Source organism: Megalopta genalis, chromosome 5 (assembly GCF_051020955.1).
Source record: "Megalopta genalis isolate 19385.01 chromosome 5, iyMegGena1_principal, whole genome shotgun sequence".
Classification (NCBI taxonomy): Eukaryota; Metazoa; Arthropoda; class Insecta; order Hymenoptera; family Halictidae; genus Megalopta; species Megalopta genalis.
The window spans coordinates 9,751,139-9,771,390 of NC_135017.1; the positions used below are offsets into that span (position 1 = coordinate 9,751,139).

A 20,252-nucleotide genomic window follows, 5' to 3' on the forward strand; every position below is an offset into this window, starting at 1 on the left:
AGTTGTCCGTTGAGCGTCCATTTAATTCGTCCGGTGGCGCTTAAGACGGCGATGTGGAGGGAGGGGGAGGGGGGATGCATTAGTAACGCGTCAAGTGGCACTTGGTCGTAAACGAAGCGGCCGGGGAGACGTCCCCGAGTGTTCATTTAATTCGTCCCGTTTCCGCGGTAATGGCGAAAGCATGCTGGAGAGTAGCAGTTCCCAAGCGGGTGTACATCTCTCGACTTACAGGAGCCACTCGCCCGCCCCTGCACGGAACCGGCGTGAATGGTCGTTCATAAGGGGGAGGGTGTCGGTCACTTAATTCCCGTTCGCGAGCAAAACAAACGAGAAAACCGGCGGCGGGTATCGCCGGGAAGCGCGCGGAAGCAGGTAAGCAAACGGCGTCCTCGACCGTTTAATTTAGCCGGGATTAGGGCAGCATTCACCGACACGGGAAACGACACAATACAGGCGGTGACCCGCCACCTCGACGTTTGATTCATCCCTGCCGAGCATCATCGCGATAAGGGTTGTCCGACCGAATATCCGGCCGGCCCGAGACCCTCTCGTGTGGCCTCCCGTCGCGCCGGACGGCGAAGCTCGCCAATTTTCCGGGCGAATTTCAGTCAGCGGCGGGAGAAGGGGGTTCTGACTCGCGACTACCGCCCCTGGAACCCCCACCAGCCGGTCGCCAGCGTCCCCCACTCCTAGCGAGTCGAGCTGGTCGCGTGGGAAGCCAACTAGGGCGCGGGGTCGCGTCCCGCGGTGTTCGTACGGCCTCGGACGCCCTCGGCGGGCTTCGCCGCGTCTGCTGAGCGGGCGTAGGGGTACTGTGAGTCAGAGTGGGAGGCGATCGGCCGCGGAGGGGGCTGGGGGCCGTGGTGGGGGGCAGAGCCGTGTCGAACAGGCTGCATTAGCTGGCGTCAGGGCAGCACTCGTACACGCGACCGCTGCGCGGCACACACGGTTCTGCCAAATGCCTAACCGGCTGAGGTTGTCCCGAAGCGACGCGTGCCTCTCGCGCGATCGTCACGCGTGTCGCTGCTCCTCGTGAGAGGGAGAGAGAGAGAGAGAGAGAGAGAGAGAGAGAGAGAGAGAGAGAGAGAGAGGGAGGTCAAGGGGAGTCCCGTAGACAAGACTCGTACAACCCCGTGGAGGTTGACCGTGTCCTCCGACACCGCAGTCAACGTAGACGGCGGCCACGTTTTCTTCTGTGACGCGACGATACAGAGAGAAACAAAGAGGGAACGATCAGTGACACCGCTGTCAGTGCACGCCAATCTGTGTGACAGTGACTCGAATTGTGCGAACTCGGTTCTCAGTTTCCTTTCCCGTTGTTCCGCGCCGCGTGTGACGAACAAGGACGAACACCATGGATTGGAGACTCGGATTCCTGCTGGTCTGCTTCGTCGTCGAGGGTGAGTCTCCCCGCGGCGAATCGGGGCTCGCGTGCACCGGGGAATCGTGGCTTTTTCCGCGATGCGACGCGGTGCTGTGTCACTCTATGCGGCAGCACCGATGGGGGAGTAGCGTGCGTCCGGATCTATTAAAAATTCCGCTGCTGCTGCTGCCGCGGCCGCCGCCGCCACCGCCGCCACTCGCGACGCGGATTCGGCCCGCCCCGACGTTTGTTCGATAACCCAACGGTGCCTCCTCGGACTTTCTTGGTGCGAGCCTCGACCTCGAGGGACCGACTCGGTTGCAAATCGAAAATTGGCGGGTCAGATATTTTTGCTCCCAGAGCAAAACATTTCGGGGCTCGGCGGGTAGAGGGGGTGACTTTTCGGAGGGTGGCTTACGATGGATAGGCTGGTGGTTCTTGAACAGAAGGGTTTGGTGAAGATGACGGCGTTGGAGGGGTATGAAATCTTGAATGATGGATAAGGCGGTTAGCGGTGGCAATACTGATTTTTGAAGGGGTAGTTTGGCAAAGGTTACGGTATTGAAAGGAAAACAAATAATTGATGATGGGGATAAGGTGGCGAAGGGTGGTGGGCTGGTCATAATTTTCTGGAAAGTGGTTTAGGTTCGATGGGACGATGACGTTCGAAGGGATAATTTGGCAAAGGCGATGATGTCGAAGGGGGAACAAATAATAATTGATGATGGATAAGGTGGTTAAGGGTGGTGGCGCGGGTACAATGTTTTTTTTTTGGAGGGTCGTACGGGATGGATAGGACGATGAATGTTGAATGGGATGGTTTTGGCGAGGACGACTGAAGATTTACGGCCGTGTCGGAGGATAAAATAACTGATGCATAAGATGGTTAAGGATAGTTGGGGATTGTATAAATCCTTGATGGATATACGCGATTGTTTGTGGCTAGTATACTGGACGTTCGACGATGGTCGACCTATCGCAGACAGTTAAAAGATAATAAAGTTGTTCCGGACGAGTTGCGCGGGTGGTAAAAAATGTACGAGGCGGTTAGGGGTTATTGAAATGGTTAATAATGAACGCGATAGTCATCGACGAGCGGAATAATGCATCATAAACGGGGCGACCGAAGGGGGGTTAAAAATTAACGAAGCTGTCAAAGATCGTTTCGCGATCTAAATTTGTGGCCACAACCGGCGATCCTATCTATCATTAATCATTTCATTTAATAGACAAAATGGCCGATGCCGGTTAAAAATTTACAAAGCGATCAACCACGGTCTGTACATTTAATGCCTAATAACGCGGTCGTGGTTGGATAATCTGGCCGGTTAGAGATTGGCTGAACGATCGCAGTCGATAATCTCTATCCACCGTGGCAGAACCGTACAAACAATGCACCATCATAATCACAGCATTCGCAGCTCCATCGTTCGTCATCGGATCGTAAAAATCTCGTTTGTCGCTCGTGCCGCGCACGGTGAAAACGATCGAACCGCGGCGTCTCTTACTTTCCTCCGGCCACCTGGAGGAAATCTCTCATCGAATCTCTCTCACCTGTAACTCAGGTGTCCCCGATAAGCCGTACGATCGTCGGCGACTCCAAGCCGCTTTCCACGATCGCCTCTACGTTTCCCAGGCGATTTTTAACCGCAAAGGCTGGCGATTCGACGCTGAATAAAACCGAGAATCTAGCGGATTGGCCTCGGGTAGCCGAGCGTGTCCGCTCGATCGTCCGGATTCTTTCTCCGGCGTATTCCTTCCGCGTAGCCCGTTCCGGAACTCATTTCGCGATACGGGATAAACAGAGGCCGCCCGTCGGAACGCGAAAGCAGCTCCGAGAGCCCCGGGCTTGCCCCCACCCACCCCCACGTTCGATCCAATTATCGGCGCGCCTCGGGACGAAAATTCATTTTCTGTTTCTTGATAAAAACGTTCGATTATTCGTCACTCGACGAGTCGCCCGGATTCGTAAGGATTTTCTGAGGGATCGATTCTGCAAACAAAAATTACGAAAAAATTCACAGTAGTGTGTACCGTTGCGTGGAATGACTCTGAATTTTTTGGGAATTTTTGAACGAATAGAACAGAAGATATGCAGCTCGATGTGTAACTACCCCTGAACCTTGCTAAAGCGAGTACGAGAGTCCTCGGAGGACGTCAACTTGAGGCAATAATTATTTTCGGAATCAGTGTTGCGAAAATTCGGAAAAAATTCACAGTTACGCGCACCATTATATAATGCGTCTCTGAATTTTTTAAAAATTTTCCATCAAGTAGAACGGAAGATACACAGCTCGATTCGTAACCACCCCTGAAACACAATGGGAACTCGTTGAGAAGCCAGTCAATTTGCCCTAATTATTTCAGTGAAATCCGGTGTCACCATTGAAAGTCAGTCCGGCTGCTTGAAGCACAAAATACAAATTATCGCAGGATCTTTTGTTCGATCCGATCGGCGGCGGGGGGCTAGATCGATAGGGGCGAGGGGAGACAACGGCGTGTGCCGAGGCGAACCGCGCTCGTAGAGTCGACCGGGGCTCCCAACGAGCTTCAATTTCCTGATGGAAGTGGATTAATATAATTTGATGGCGCCCTCCTATCCTCCCCGCGCCTCGCCCCGCCCCCGACAGAGAATTATGCATCTCGCAGCGCGATCTCGTCGCGAAACGCTGCGCCAGCGATGCCCTACGGCTGCCCTGAGCTCGTCGGAAATGTTTGCCCGCGCGATGCAATACTCCGATGACCGGCATTCACCGCGTGACTGCGAGATCTGTAATGACCTGTAGATCCGGCACAAGATTTCCCTATTTGCGGACGTTCTGTCACGTTAACTCGAGGATTTAAGACGTTGTTAAATCGTAACCACAGTTTCCGTTGGAATGCTGAATTTTTTGGAACACCCTGTACCTCTGAACGACGCTTTAGAAATAATTTACGTATACTGGAGGATCATTTACTATAATTATACTATTATTATTATTATTATTATTATTATTATTATTATTATTATTATTATTATTATTATTATTATTATTATTATTATTTATTATTATTATTATTATTACTAATTATACCAATTACTGTCTATTTCATTCTATCTTGTATCTTGAAACAACCTGTATTTCTGTCGAATCTTTGGCGCAACTTGTGTAGGACCATTTAATAGGTTCCACGATATTTTAAAAAAATGATAGCTTCGTTATTCTACCATTATTAATTGTAATTACTAGTCTGTGGATTTTATGCATTTATAACAAAAATGCGTAGATGAAACTTAAAACAATGGAAATATTAAAAGAATTTCGGGACATCTATGTGTCACTTTCAACTCGCTAAACTCATTAAAGATAGAAAAACATTTTTATCCGATTCGTGATTGTTGCAATTGATGAAGATAATTTTTATTTTGCAGAAAGATCTAACAATTACTGTCTCTTTCGTTCTCTCGAGTATAATAGAATCTCGATTATCCGAGCTAAGCAGAGTGACGTAAATGTTCAGATAATATAACAATAACTTAGTTAAAGTGTCAGTTGTATTGATTTGTACAATGAATCGCTTTGCACGTGATTCGCCTTTGATTGAGCTGCTTGCATAATCCAAATTTTGTAACACGTGCTCACGAATTGTAAGCAGTGGGAGTAAAGCAAACGACATTCAAGCTGCTGTCACTTTTTGAAAAAAAATCGCAGCACAATGCACGTAGGCTCATTTTAAAGCGCGAAATCTCCCCTTTCGATTGACCTTAGTAAGATTGTCCTAGAGCACCTACTTGTTAATCCACGAAGGCATCAATTCTCGGTTTTCAGCGATCAGCGATTCAGCGATCGTTCTTTAATTTTTATGCAGTAAATTCTCTCTAATTAACGCTTACCTTGGAAATAAAATATAGTTGTTGACAATCGATAACTATAAAAACGAGCCGCAGGGCTCAAATAATCGCATCACCTCTCCCCAAGCTGTCCATTTTCGTTTCCAAGCGTCAATTAGGGAGAATTTACTGCACTTAAATAACACACAATTTCGATATCAGGACCGGATAATCGAGGTTCTGCTGCATCTCGAGACACCCTCTATTTAAGGACAATATTTTTGGGTCAACCTGTAGCTATCGATGCGTCCCCGGACGGCGGGTAGTTCGAAGGGACCGATGACTCTGTAAACGTCGCTGCAGGTTGCAAACCGGTCTCGTCTTCGGCCAGTAAGGCAGGTGTGCCGGCACGCGCGCCCGATCCATCGGGAGTAAAATAGTGAAGAGGGAGACAGAGGGAGGGGTAGCACGGTGCCATGCCGGTCGACGATAACGATCATAATAATTTAATTTAACACTCGGCGGGAGAAGGAGGTCACAGTCGCATCGATCTTCCCCGGAGAGTCCGCGAGATGCAGCGAGCAAATATTAAAGAGGCGCCCGCCGCTCCCGACCCGCCCCCCTTAAACCGTTCCGGCCGTGCGCCCCTCGCCGGGCGGACGGGGGGAGGGGTGGGTTGTTTCTCCGGCACTTTTTCTCCGTTCGCTTGTGTCCGCAAGCGGCGCGAAACATTGTTCATTAGCGGGGAGAACCCGTTTCCATTCCTTCGTTTTTGTCAATATTTTAGGGTCTCATTAAGCAGGGAAAGAGAAGATTCAACGTTATAATTTAAAACCGCGCCGCTTTCAGCCTTTTCTACATTCAGTTTTCGCGTGTCCTATTCACCGGCCCGTAAAACGAAGAAAACCGGCGGCGTAAAGGGCGCGAATGAAATAATTATGTAAAACGAGGAAAAAAAAATCGTGTTTATCCACACGGGAGCCGGGAGCGCGCGGGCCAGCGAGAGGAGAGAAAAAAAGAGGAGGAGGAGGAGGAGAATGCGGTCCAATTAACCCCTCCGCGGGTCCCCACCGCCGGGAAACAGGGGATTTTTGTCGCGCGCCGTAAGAACGGGCGACGATTTCTCCTCGAGCACCCGGTATACAACACCGTAAGCACTCTGCAGCTTTTATCAGCGCCGCGTGTTCTCTTTATCTCCTCGCGGGCGGCTCGTTTTACGTAATGTCTCGGCTCAGCATAATTCAGTTCGGATGCAGTCAAACGTTTAGTCGTGTTACATTTATTTATACAATTAACGCGGTTCATTGGTCCGGTCTCGAATTGCTTCCGGCTGCTCGCGGCCCCTGCGCAACGCGGACCCCGAACGTGTTTGCAACGGCGCGGTAATATTTGCGGCGACACGATCATAATGATTACGTCGCGCAACCTTGCGCGTATGGAAATGATCCGGTTCGTTTCCGAGCCGGGTGAAATATTTTCGATCGAAGGCTGGCGAACGGGCCCATCCCGGCGACACCGTTCCGAATGGGGCTTTGCTCGATTGTTGGGCCAGCAAGCGTTCCGTCCCGCGGATACACGTCGATTCGAGAGATGGGTGATATCGATAGGCGGCCACTCGTTACCCGACATTATCGTTAATGCGACGCGCAGGAGAGGAACACCGTTGCTCGCGGCCGATGATGCCGGCGAGCCCGCGCGCGCTTAATAACCGGTACCGTTGGTTTCATAGATTTTAATGGAATTGCCGCGAGAATAGGATGTATCGTTCCGCTGGATATCTACGGCCGCTTGAACCGGTCGGTTTGATTCGATTCGACGCGATTCGATCCGAACGGGGCCGCATTAAAATGCGTAACACAGGCGTGCACGTATGTACGTGCCAACAATCGTCCGAGTCATTAAGCCATTCAGGCTAAGTGGCTCCCGGCCCTTTTTTCCCTTAATCGAAACGTGCGTCTGTCGTTGTTGCGACAGCGTTCCGCGTCCGTCACGTTTCCGAGCGGTTTTCGATCAATTGCAGATAGATTGAGGAACGTTCTTTGGAACGTTGGCTTCGCGAGAATTGTTCAAATTCACAGGCTCGTGGGAACCTCGAACAATTTTTTTATCGGGTGGAATTTATATTCACTTCGAACAGTGGAGTTTCCTCTTTCCATCGAGTTAAGATACAACGCGATGCAATTTTTTCTTGCCGTTCTATCGCCTTTCGAGTCGGAAGCGCGAAATCAGCCGTGTTTGACGCGACGTATAAATTCACAATACGTTCGGCGATGTTCATGATCCCGTAGCATCGTAAACGAAAATCACAGGCGAATCGACCGGAAGTCATTTTAAAGCATCGAGTTTTCTTTTTCCAACGAGGTCAAGAGCAATGGTTTATGATCTTTCGTCGCCGTTCTGCGAAACTTTGAATCAGATATGTAAAATCGAGGCTTTCTCAAGTGCCATATATTCAGAGTTTCATAACTTCTTGAAAAAAAATCTCAAGCAAATGTGTCTTAGGTTATTTTAAAGAGCGAAGATTCCGCTTTCTAACGCGATAAAGAAAAATGATGTACGATTTTTTGTTGCCATTTTACGATGCTCTGAATCAGCAATGAGAAAGCCTAGATTTTGTAACACGTGCACACAAATTATAATCAATGGTAAAAAACTTGTCGACGTTCAAAGCGCTGTAATTTCAGCCAAAAAAATCGTAGGGCAAGGAGCCTGAGCACATGTTAAAGGGCGTGAAATGCCCTATCCGCCTGCCTAATTTAATTCCCAATAAAAAAAATTACTCTCATCGGCACTTCGGGAATTGTTCGGCGCAGGGGAGAGATTTGATCGAATAAGAGTAGCGTGATTTCCGTCGAATCTCGGGTTCCGCAGCGTGAGATGGGGGAGCGAGAGGGTGAAGGAAGATACAGACGACTTCCAATCAGTGCGCTTGAGTTGCGGGGGACAGATCCCCGAGCAGGATAAACGGGAAACACGCCGGTGTTTCGCGTGCGGTGGAATTAACCGCGCCACGTCGGTCTACACACTCCGCCGCCCCCGCCCGGCCCCGCCGATGAACAATTATCTTACGAAGCTCGTGGCTGCGAGAGCTTGTCGGTGCTCGTGAACCTCGTATCGGGAAATGGGTCGCTGGTAATGGCCACGTAAAGTCCTCGTGAAAGTTGCACGCTTGTTTACGGCCACGCCGCACGCATCGTCCCATCAGTTTCGTCCCCGGCCTGCCCGCGAGGGGTGGCGGCGGCGGCGGCGGATCGTCGATGGGAGGCTGGTATCGAAAATCCGCGCCATCAGCCTCCGACACGGCTGACAGGAGCCCCCGATCTTCATTCGCCGCCGATCGATATTACGAAACAGTTGATCGAAATCGCGACGCAACAAAGCTGATAATTTCGTGAAATCAATTTCGCGAATTGCAATCTTCCGGTTTCCATTTCTCAACCGGCGAGGGTCGTTCACCGTGCCGCGGGGTTCCCGAAGCCGCTGCAAGGGGTTGGAAACTATGATGGAGGTCCGTCGAAAACCACCCCTGCGAACGGTTACGTAGAGTTTCCGGGTTCATGCTCGGCGTTACGAAGCTAGACGTTTGCCGCGTCGACCGCGATCAGAGGGTTCGGGAATTCATTGTTCCGCAATGTACAGGCTGTTCCAAGACACGGCACCGTTGCCCGCGGAATTCGGCGATTGCTCGATGGCCGACGAACGGACCGCGACCCGCGCCGGTCATTATTAATAACCCGTCAGGATTTTTTCCATATGGCGTGACAGGCTCTTCCCTCACCTGGCCCCTATCTAAACACAACGGATGACGTTTTAAACGAGCCCGCCCACGCGTGATCCATCGAACGGGGTGCACCAGTGGTTCTTAACTTTCCACCCCGCCGAAAAATCCAAATTTAAGTTAACAGTCCGATCGATTGTTCGAACAGCGCCGTGCTAGAAAGTCGCGAGAAAATCGCGAGAAAGTCGCGACATTAAAATCTAGAAGAACGGCAAGGTTTCCAACAACGAAACGGATCGTTCGAGGGAGCAATTGGCCCGTGGTTTGAGAGCCGCTGCTCAAACGCGAGCCAGGGAACACGTGAAATTTTTCCAGGCCGTCACGGTACACCGCGGCGGCTGAAACGCACCGGCAGATGGTACTCGTCATACATGGGCGTGCCGCGCCGGCGGCGGGCCCGCTTTAATCGGCCGAAATCGCCGTTAATTGAAAATGAGCCAGTTCAGGAGACACCGCGGCCGGCGGATGACGTCGCGACGCCGAAAACGATGACGCTCGTCCTTCGACCAAAACGATCGGGCAACATCCGGCGCGTCCCTGCGGGCGAGTCATTTATTGTCACGGGCTCGCCGTTTCCTAAATTACGGCGAGCCAACTATTCTACAGGTTGTTCCATTTATCGGGCGCGCGCGTGTCTCATAAACGAAGAGGAACGAACGCGCGCTGCCTGCGCAGATAAATTTACGGATATCGAAATTACTCGATAAAAATGACCGCCGAACCGGTCCTACTGGCAGTTCATCTTATCGCGGTCGCGGATGACCGAAATAACGGGCAACAGACCGGAGAGATAAAAATTTGCCGGTTCGGCCCGGCCGCTGAAATATTAGCAATTCTGTTTAATTCGCCGGGAACGCGGCGAGCGCGCGCGCGCGCGCCCACGCGATAAACCCGACAATGTTTTTCAGTATTTTAATTAAGAAAAAATTGCGTTCGGAAGAGTAGAACGGACTCGTTGCCCGAGAGGTTTTGTTATTACGTGTTGACTAATGGAACTCGTATTTCGCGCCTTCCCGCGGACCACCCCCCGCCCACCCCCCATGCCCCTCCTCGGCCCACGCGGAGAGTCCAGTTTCGCCGTCACCTCGCAGTTCGGCTTCCTTTTTTATTTAGCTCTGTTTTTACTTTTTAATGAAAATTCATACGCGTCTGGGGCAGCCCGTGTTCCAGCAATCTGTCCGTCGGTTTCCCGCGGATCAATAACCTACTTCTCTGATTAATATATACAGGTGCGCGATCATTCGAATGTTCGTTCCGTCACGGGGCCACCGACGGCCTGCATACAGGGTGTCCGTTCATCGAAACTTGTTCGCGCCGGGTTTGTTTTCTTTTTTTATGGGCGAAGGGCTGCGCAGGGTGCAGCGAGAACATATTTCGGTTGACGCGTGGCATGCGCCTGTTTCTCGTCCCGGCTGCGTGTTTTCTAAACACTCCGGGGGTGGTTGTCAGCCGTGCGACGATCGAAAAAGACCGTGAACCTTGGACACGTGACGTATGGCAGTAACGGCGGAAATAGAGTCAGTTTTTCTCTACGACCGTCCCCGTATAATTAGATCTGATAACTATGTGAGTCATTTGTGCATATTATGTGAATCACTGGATCTCAGATGTACATTCTCTGATCGTTGGCTTCCTGTAATTACGTCGGACAGAGTGGACGCAAGGACTCGTATCGTTATTACCCGGGAATTTCAGGTGAAATGGTCGACTTTTGAAATTCGCGTGCTTCCGGGGAGTTCAACAAAATTTTCTATTCGACCGAGATTGCAACGGTTTTGTAGAACGAAGTCTTCTCTTTGAAACAAGACCAAGAACGTTGTTCTATCGTTTCGTTTCACTGTTTTGCAGCATTCTGAATGAAAAGCGTTCCGCATCGTCAATCGTCATTCGTGTCCACGTTGAATAGTTGATGCAGTATTGACGATGTTTAAAGCGTCGTAACTTCGTCAGAAAAAATCGAAGAAAGGTCAGCTTGGCGTTGTTTCAGAGAACGAAGTTTCCCCCTTCCAGCGAGTACAAGAACATTAATCTACGATTTTTTGTTAGCATTCCGTGACACCCTGAATTAAAAGTGTGAAATCTACATTTTGTCGCGTGATTCATGTGCTCGCTAATTGTAAGTAATGCTGGAAAAGTTGACAATTTTCAAAATACCGTAACTTCGTCGAAAAGAATCCCAGAACGGTGTATTTTATCTCATTTTCAAGAGCGAAGTTTTCTCTTTGATACGGAACCAAGAACATTAACCTGCAATATTTCTTTACTATTCCGTGACACTTTTAATGAAAAGTGGTAATCACTTTTGAACGCACAATGTCGCGCGAATAATTGACGATGTTCAGACTTCAATACCTCCTTGAAAAAAAATCGTAGACAAATGATTCTTAGGTTATTTGAAAGGGTGAAGATTCCACTTTCTAACGCGATAAAGAAAAATGATGTACGATTTTTTGTTGCCATTTTCCGATGCTCTGAATCAGCAATGAGAAAGCCTAGATTTTGTAACACGTGCACGGAAATTGTAAGCAATGAGAGAAAAGTTAACATTATTCAAGCCGCTGTCACTTTTTGAAAAAAAATCGCAACACAATGCACCTAGGCTCATTTTAAAGGGTGGAATTTCCTCTTTCGAATCGCCTTTGTAACATTGTCTTAGATCACCTACTTGTGAATCTACAAAGGCAACAATTCTCGGTATCCACCTGTAGCGACCGTTCTTTAATTTGTAAACAGTAAATTCTCCCTAATTGACGCTCGGATTGTGCACAAAAGTGGTCAATTTGGGAAGAAGAGATACGAATATTCGATTAAATATAATATATTGTTGATAATCAGTAATTATCGGAACGAGTCGAAAGGCTGAAATAATCGTATCTCCTCTTCCGAAATTGTCCACTTTTGTGCACAATCTGAGCGTCAATTAGGGAGGAATTTACTATAGTCAGCGTCGACGTTCTTGCCGATTTTGAAGCTGCCTGTAGACGGGGACAGAGAACCGACAGGCGGAATACAGCCTCGACCTACTTCCCCTTTTCTCGCGGTCGAAGGGGGTCGTTCCCGGAAAGTTTGATTGCGTCTGTTCTTCCGTGAAAGAATTAACGTGAACGACCGGTGTTTTGACGGAGCTCGACGGACGGAAACCCGACGCCGACGGGGGAGAAAATGGGAATCGTGTTCCACGGGGTAATATTCCGTGATTAGGTCCGCGTGGGAGACAAGCCGAATCCCCTGGACTACCCGTTCCATTATAGAAGATTTCCCCTAGCTCGTTGTTACCGAGTTATTATTTCGTCTAGGGAAACCGCCGCTAATTGGACGGCCCTGGGGACTTCCCCTAGGATCCGCAGGCTCCGGACCACGCGACCTCAGACCGAGGTTGCATTCGCGTCGCTTTCGTTCCACCGCGGCCGTTCGATGGTATCGCGAATTACCGCCGAACACAGAGAATACAGCGGCGGCAACGTCTGTCCCGTTCGAACGCGTCGGCGAAATAAATTTCGAGTTCCATCGAAATATTATCCGGTCGAAATATCGAACGGAAAAAATCGTCCAATATCCCGAGAGTAATTTAAACAATTTTGCCGAGTATTTAAACGATAAATCTTATTCGTAACTCACCGGATAAACGATCGAGGATTATCTTTCATGCGCTGTCGCGAACGAATTTTATTTAGATAAAGAATTTCCGCGACTCGGAACGGGAACGACCGGTCGGCGAGGGGCGGCTGAGCCGGGAGGGGCGAGGGGTGCCGGACGGATCGTGTGTACAAAACGCCCGCCCGCCGACCCCCTCGAGTCCCTCCACCTTTCGATCATCGTTTTTCCAGCGTCGACGGGGTTTTAATTATTTTCCCGGATTTAGGAAACGTTCGTTGCGGACGAGAACGCGCGCCTCTATTATTTCGCTGGAACAATGACTCCGGCCTGGGCCGTCATCGACGGATCGACTACGATATTATTTTTTGTTTTTACATCCACTCCTCCTACCAGCCCTTCGAGGATCGCTCCGAGAATTATGCGCGGCGCGCGCGGAACAATTGGGCCCGGATTGGATCGCAGGAAAATCGAGATCGGCCGTGGAACCGCTTGCGATTAAAATCGTCTGGGGGCGGGCGGAGGGTGGGATGCTGGAGGGTAGTTCACCGCTTGCACCGCAATTTTCTTTTCCATTCTACAGTTTTGTTTTTCCTACCCCGCCCCTGGAGATCGAATAATCTACGAGCATTTAAATAATTCAAATAATTTTTTATCGCAGCACGATGGGGGTAGTTAGCACCTCTAGATCGATTTTGTACAGTGACATTTATCGTGTCAGCTTCTTAATTTGATTGACTCGAAAATCTTTTCAGAATTCGAACAATTTGAATATCCTCGTTCGTCGTTGCGGAGAAGGGAGGCGGCGGGGTGTTGATAATAATGTTCTATCATTTTGGTAAATAGAAAATTGGAACGTTGACACGCGTATCTCTATAGCATATTTCACGCAGAATGTTTTAACACGTAACGATTTCAATTGCCTCGCACTTCTCATCGATCATTCGGCCGTTCAATTGTGCACTCTGAATAAAAATAACAGCCCATAGATGGAATTTCCCTTTCGGTTCCCCGGTTTACTAAGGAATTCCATGAACTGAGAATACAAACAATTTAAAAGTCTTCGTCAGTGTAGGGGAGGAAGAATGCTGCGGGGTAATTCGCCCCTGCAGACCCGCCACTTGCGCCGGAATTTCTCTTTTAGCTTCTCAATATCGCACGAATCAGTGAGGATTCGAATAATTCCGAAATCGTTTCGGGAAATATTTAACAATTACTGGAATTTCGGCGGTGGTACGGGGCCGTGGGGGGAGGGAGGGTGGAATCAGGGGCGCAGTCGCGCAGAAACGGACAGCGAATATCCGTCGAATATCCGGCGCGCAAATATTTGTCCCGCATATAAAACGTCCGTCCGTTTTAACGCTAATGAGAAAAAGTATATCGCGACGATACGCATCGTCATTGCCGGTCGCGATAACGTCGGCCATTATTCAGGTATTACCGGCGGGAACGTATATCGCCGTGATCCCGGCAGCTCGTGCTTTTTACGCCCGAAACGTATTAAATAAATCAAGGGCCACGCGGGATATCAGTGTTTTTTAATTTAATATTTAGAGCGTCGTCGCGTCCACGGAATAATGCGAATTTACATCCGGCGTGTCTGTAACAAAATGGCCGGCGCGCTGCGGGGTCAGCCGGCACCGAAAGCTGGTAAAAAGTACCATTTTATGATTACCAAAATTTTGGTAATCAAATTTTGGATTTGATCCATTGAGCCACAAGTTTTATTAATTATTAACACAGTGTTATTAATTATTATCTACAGTGTCATCAATTTTCTAGTTAAGTCCATTGTTGACGGGAATAAGCGTATTTGAATTGTGCAAAATTTCGTTTTGATAGTACAATAAAGTCGCCACAATTGATCCTTAGCCTGTTCACAAAAATGGACGATTATTTTATTAAATATAACGGTTGAATGTAATATATTGTTGACAATCGGCAACTATAAAAGCGAGCCGCGAGGCTCGTATAATCGTAGCTCCTCTTTCCAAATTCCCAAAATTTCGTTTCCAAGCTGACGGTCAATTACGTAGAATTTACTGTACCAATTTTTACTGATCCTTATATCATTTAATATTATTAATATTAATATTAATAATTATATTATTAATATTGTTACTTATAAACATTATGAAAGATATAATTTTATTTAATGTTCTCTGTACATAAAATCGTACATGTGTGCAAAGCCTCGCTTTAAAAAATGTTGAAATTGGACAGAAATGTGTGATCCGAATCGGAAAATACGTTTCACCGTTCGCGGGAGTTTCCAGCGCCGTGGTGCGCGCCGCGTACAACAAAATGGCGAGTGTCAGCAGTTAAAATTAGTGGCTCGAAGTGGCGGAAATAGCAGGGCACAGTCTGAATCCGGAACATCCTCATCGAAATTCAATGTTGCGCCGGAGTCGATGCGGCCAAGGAGGAAAATACGAGTTCGCACGAGGATCTGCGGACGTCGGTTATTAATATTAATGGCGGTTCCGCTGCGGAACGAGACCGCGGTACGTAGAAAAACGGGTTTCGCCGGGACCGGCATTCAAATTTGGCGCGTTAAGATCGGCGGATGGACAGTGCGCTTCCTCCGAGCACGGATTCCCGAAACAACAATGCCGCACGGCCTGGAGATAAGTTGGCCTAATAGCCGTGGACGTCTTCATTAGAAATTCGCGGCTGTTATTAGAGGAATTTATTAGCCGGCGGTTTCCATAAACGCGCTATCGGCCCTCAGGGATCTGCAATTACCGGCATTTGCATCGCGGTGGAGCCGGCAGCTGGTCCCGCGAGCCTCGGACCTAATCGCGATCGAACGAGCACGCACGTGCAACGTGCCTCCTCCGCGCCGAAAGACCTTTTCTTTTCTTGTTTCTCTTGTTTCTTCGGTTTCTGAAGTCGACACCCGCGAGCGTCACGCACCCGATTTCCGGTCCCAGCGGAAACGGCAACTCCGCTGGCCGCCGATAACAGGCCCTTGACACGTTGAAAGACATTGTTTTCGTCGTGGCAGGACTGCCGATCGCCCGTTCACACGCGTCGATAGCGATGCTAACGCGCCACGCGTGCAACGACTCCTCTTTGACATACATTGTGTACGCCACTGAAAAATTCCTCCGCGTTCCCATTGTCTCTGCGCTGTATGCTCCTGCACAGAAGCTCCTATGAGAACGCACTTTTTGTTCTATATGACAATTGCAGACAAATTCCGACCGCGGGGAAATTCCCGCTGATCCACAAATGACCCGTGCTGGGTCCCTCATGACCCCCGCGGAAATAGAAACACGAAGAGTCTCCCGTTGCTCGCGTTGTTGCGCAATGTCCTTTCGGTGCTCGATGTACGGTAGCTCCGGGAGAACAAATCGCGCGACGATGTGCCATGGCTCGTTTGAAAGGGCGGAGCTTCCTTTTTAAACGTGTATCAGTTGTTTTTGCTTGAAACATCTGTATCGCTAATAGTCGCGAGATAAGCGAACATACACCCTTTTCGATCATTTTTCAATTTTACGCGCCCGTGACTGGAACAACAAATTTTTCCTGCGGCTAAAATCAACGTGACGTTATAAAATGTACTTCTCCGCTTCCAACGAGACCAAGAACAATGGTCTGCGATTTTTTGTTACCATTCTACAGCGTTTTGTACAAAAATTCAGAAATCGGCATTTTTTAACGTGACTGGTCGGCTCGATAAATGCTAGGCCCCTGTTCAATGTACTGTGACTTTTCGAAAAAAAATCGTAGGACAATGTACCTCAGCTCGTCTTGTAGCTTGAAATCTCAGCTTTTAAATAACCTTGGTTAATTTCTCGCAAAATTGATGTGTCATTAACAATCGCTAATTGAGTAAAAACGGTAATTTCGGACCATTTCTCAAATTCGCAGACCTCTGTGACGTTCCAAAAATTTGTTCCACGACTGAAACCACCCCTATCTTTAAAAACGAAGTATCCTCTTTCCAATGAGACCAAAAACATCGCGATACGATTTCTTCTTATCATTCTGCGGCACTTTGTAGTAAATCTCTATCGTCAGCATTCGCTACCATCTCCCGCTACCACAAACACGTCTTTCCGGCATGTAAATGGTGGATGCTGGCAAAGTGATTTCAGCCCCTGTTTCGTGGTACGATCGGAGGATGATGGAGGACGGAACGATTAATTTCAACGTCACCGGGAACCCCGACGTAGGTACAATTCTCGGCGCTCCGCGGCGGAAGGGAGGGGGGGGGGGATTATATCGAAATTAATAATCAGGTGGTCGAACCGTCTCGTAAATCCCTCGGCTCTCTCATTGTCCCTTATTTCGCGCGTCCTCGCGACAATGGGCCGCCCCCGCGGAAAGTTTCGCCGAAGAGAAGATTTAGGAGAGCACACCCGGTACATTCTCCTCGCTTATCATCGCGGAGGCGGCCGTCCCCCGGCCTTCCCCCGACCGCTATATATTTCCCGAACATTTACCTTCAATACTTCCGCCACTTATCGGAAAATATTACGCGACAAAAGGTGAACGCGCGGAGATCGTCTCTTTATCCTTTAATTTCCTCCTGTCGGCCGTCGCCGAGCACTATCGGCCCCGCTTCGCCTCGTTTCCACCGGTTATTATGCCGCGTTTCCACGAGAGACGCCTTCCGAACGCGGGCGCCGCGCAGGGAGCAAGAAAATGGCGCGATAAACAGTAATAAACGGCGAAATAAAAACGGTAAGAAAGTCTGACACGCTCGGGCGCGTCTCGAAGCGAACGCGGCGCTACAATCACCGCCCTGATGCAGTGCCAATAAGCCCTCGGTACCTACTTCTCGTCCCTTAAATACTTCTTGAACGGTGCCATTTTCTCCAGCGCGTCACAAATATTTTTCTTGACTTCTGGAATATTTTAAAATAAATTGCCGACATTCTACGTTTTGTACGATCATCTGCCAGTGCACTTTGGAACCTTCGTTGCACTCTAGAATATTTTTCTAATGGGTGCCATTCTTTCCAGAACTCCACAATTGTTCGCCTTTGCTTCTAATAATTTTTTAAACGCGTTGCCAACATTCCAGACTCGCACAAATATCTACTAGTACAGGGTGCCATTAAAGGGTGCCATTTTTTCCATAGAACTTGAAATTGTTTTCCTCGAACCTTACCATTTTTTTTTAAATAAATTACCACAATTCCACGCTGGTTCAGTCAGCTTAGGATCAATGAAACATAATCGAACGACCTCCATCATGCAAGGTGTTGCCGAAAGGTCAAAGGTTAAGAAAAAATGGAACTACTCTGAACGGAGCCGATCCTCAATGTTTCATCGGAGGTCGTTACCGTACTTAGGGAATCGCGAGCCATCATTCTCCATTCGTTGCGGTTAGGCACGACGGCGTTAATGTTCGACTGAATGCAGGATGGCAATCAATAGGCCTAATGAACCTGCAGAGGGCCCGGTAATTAACGTCTAACCACCGGATATCTCCTTTCTACTATCGGTATATCAACCCCCTTCTGCTCCTCATCGGAAGCCACAATGATTCCGGCTGATCGAAAACGTTCTTGGATCGATGTTACTGTAAAGTGACGATCGCATGAAAGAGGAAAGCGTCTTTGAGAGATTCAATGGCCGTGACAAAGAAAACAAGATGGCGGACGCTTGGGAAAAGGGAGCGAAGGCAATTGGTTTTGTACAAACTGCGCACTTTGCATTCAAAGTGCCGTAAAACGACGACGACAAGTCGTACTCCAAATTTTGTCGGCTCGTTGGAAAGAGGAGACTTTATTCTACAAGATGATAATGGTTTCATTTCAGAACGAAATTTTTTCGACTCTCCGGAAGCCCGCGAAGTTGAGAACTGATGAAAAACGGACATTTCTCGTTTTTAAGAAGGCACCGAGGATGTGCAAATTTTTTCAGAGAAAATGAGTCATATGAATTTAAAGAGGGTGCTTCGCTCTTTAAAATAAGCTACGGTACATCGTCGTACGATTTTTTTTCAGGAAGTTACAGTGCTTTGAACATGGTCAACTTTTCGCCAGCATTTAGTGGCCCCATTAAAAAAGGCCGATTTTCACACTTTCGATTCAAAGTGCTACAAAGTGGCGACAAAAAATCGTAGAGCGATGCATTTAGGCTCGTTGGAAAGAGAACACTCTACTCTACAAAATTAAGTTGATTTCACTCGAGAAAAAAATTTTTTTGGCTCTCCAGGCGAGCCTGAAAAATGATAAAAAACCAGACATTATTGTTGATAATGACGGTAGCGAGGATGCAACAATTTTTTTTAAAGAAAATGACTAACAGGACCTGAAAGAGAAAGCTTTACCCTTTAAAACGAGACAAGGCTCATTGCCCTACGATTTTTTTTCCGACAGTTACAGCACTTTGAACACGATCGACCTTTCGCTCGGCATTTAGTCACTCCATTAAAAAGTACCGATTTCACACCATCGATTCAAAGTGCCATCGAACGGTAAGAAAAGATCGCACATCAAATTTTAAGAGCTCGTTGGAGAGGGCAAGGTCCGCCCTTTGAAACGAGCCGATGCAGATCCTGGTGCGATTTTATTTCGCAGTGTTACAGCAGCTCGAATATCGACAATGTTTTACAATTCGCGATTCGTGCTTCCCGGACAATAAATTCGAATTGGAACCAGTCCGGGCTGGTTCGGGCCCGGACTTTTACGATGGCGGTCCGGGTCGAAGAGACAGGGTGCTCGTCGCCGGCGACGTCGTCCGCACGCACATTTACACGGGAGCCAATATTTGCACGACGGAGTTGGCATCGGTTTCCTTTGGTCAGAGACCTATCCAGACGCGCGGCGTCGTATTTATCGTGCAAACGAACCACGATCCCGCCGGAACTTCGGTATCAGAGGGCACACGCTATCAGACTGCCAGGTAAACGGGAAGAGGAACTACTTGATCCGGATAAATAAAGCCGAGATAGCCGAGAAAGATACACCTGCGGCTCCGCCGATTGATCGACCGGCAATTTCGCCAGTCCGATCGCTGACCGTTGTTCCTGAGCCCGTAATGGGAAGCTTTGCTTAAAACCCAGCCCCGGACAGGTCCAGTCGATCGATATTCTTCGTTCTACGCGGCCCCGAAACAACGTTGAAACATGCACCAACATTGTCCGAATCATCTTGACACCAATTCCTTCGGTTTTCACATATTTCTGATATTCTTTTATATTTCTGATCATTTTTAATGCTTGAAAATAGACCGCAAGATAAAAATCGTTGGCAAAATTCCTCGCGCGACCATGACGAATGGAACGATCTGTAGAGGTGGAAAGAACGACTCCTATCGTAAATAAGTAAACGGGCAAGTTTCAGTCGCGACAGATAACCCCCCACCACCGCCGCCTTAAATAATCTGGAATGGCGGTACGCTCTGGGAAGCCCGGGGAACAAAAGTTCCGGAAGTTGGCCAGTTTAAGGAACTAGTATACCTCAAAAATTTTCCCGACGATTTAATTCGATAACGATCCGGCGGCCACGTCGATTCGAGAAATTTGTATATTCCCGGTGGAAGATGGTCGAACCCCTTCGAGGCCGCGGCAAATAGACAGAGAGAAAAAAAGGGGAACGCGACGAACACCCTAGGGAAATTTTTCTAAAACGCCTCGCCTGCCAACGGCAGTTCCTCCGCCTCCTTATCTCCCCCACCACCGCTCCGTTCTCTTCGAACGATGATCGCAAAAAAAAAAACGGAGATGTTCGTCTTCTGTGTCTGAA

General features: G+C 48.5%; 1 protein-coding gene across 1 annotated transcript in view; it reads left to right on the forward strand.

Annotated features, from left to right (window-relative positions):
- The first annotated feature begins 905 nt into the window (after window positions 1–905).
- The window catches only part of LOC117220965 (uncharacterized), a 38,629-nt gene continuing 19,282 nt past the window's right edge, over window positions 906–20,252 (forward strand). The window contains exon 1 of the mRNA XM_033471477.2: window positions 906–1,400. Coding sequence (XP_033327368.1) covers window positions 1,355–1,400 — 46 coding nt within the window. The 5' untranslated portion in view covers window positions 906–1,354. The remainder of the gene's footprint in view (window positions 1,401–20,252) is intronic.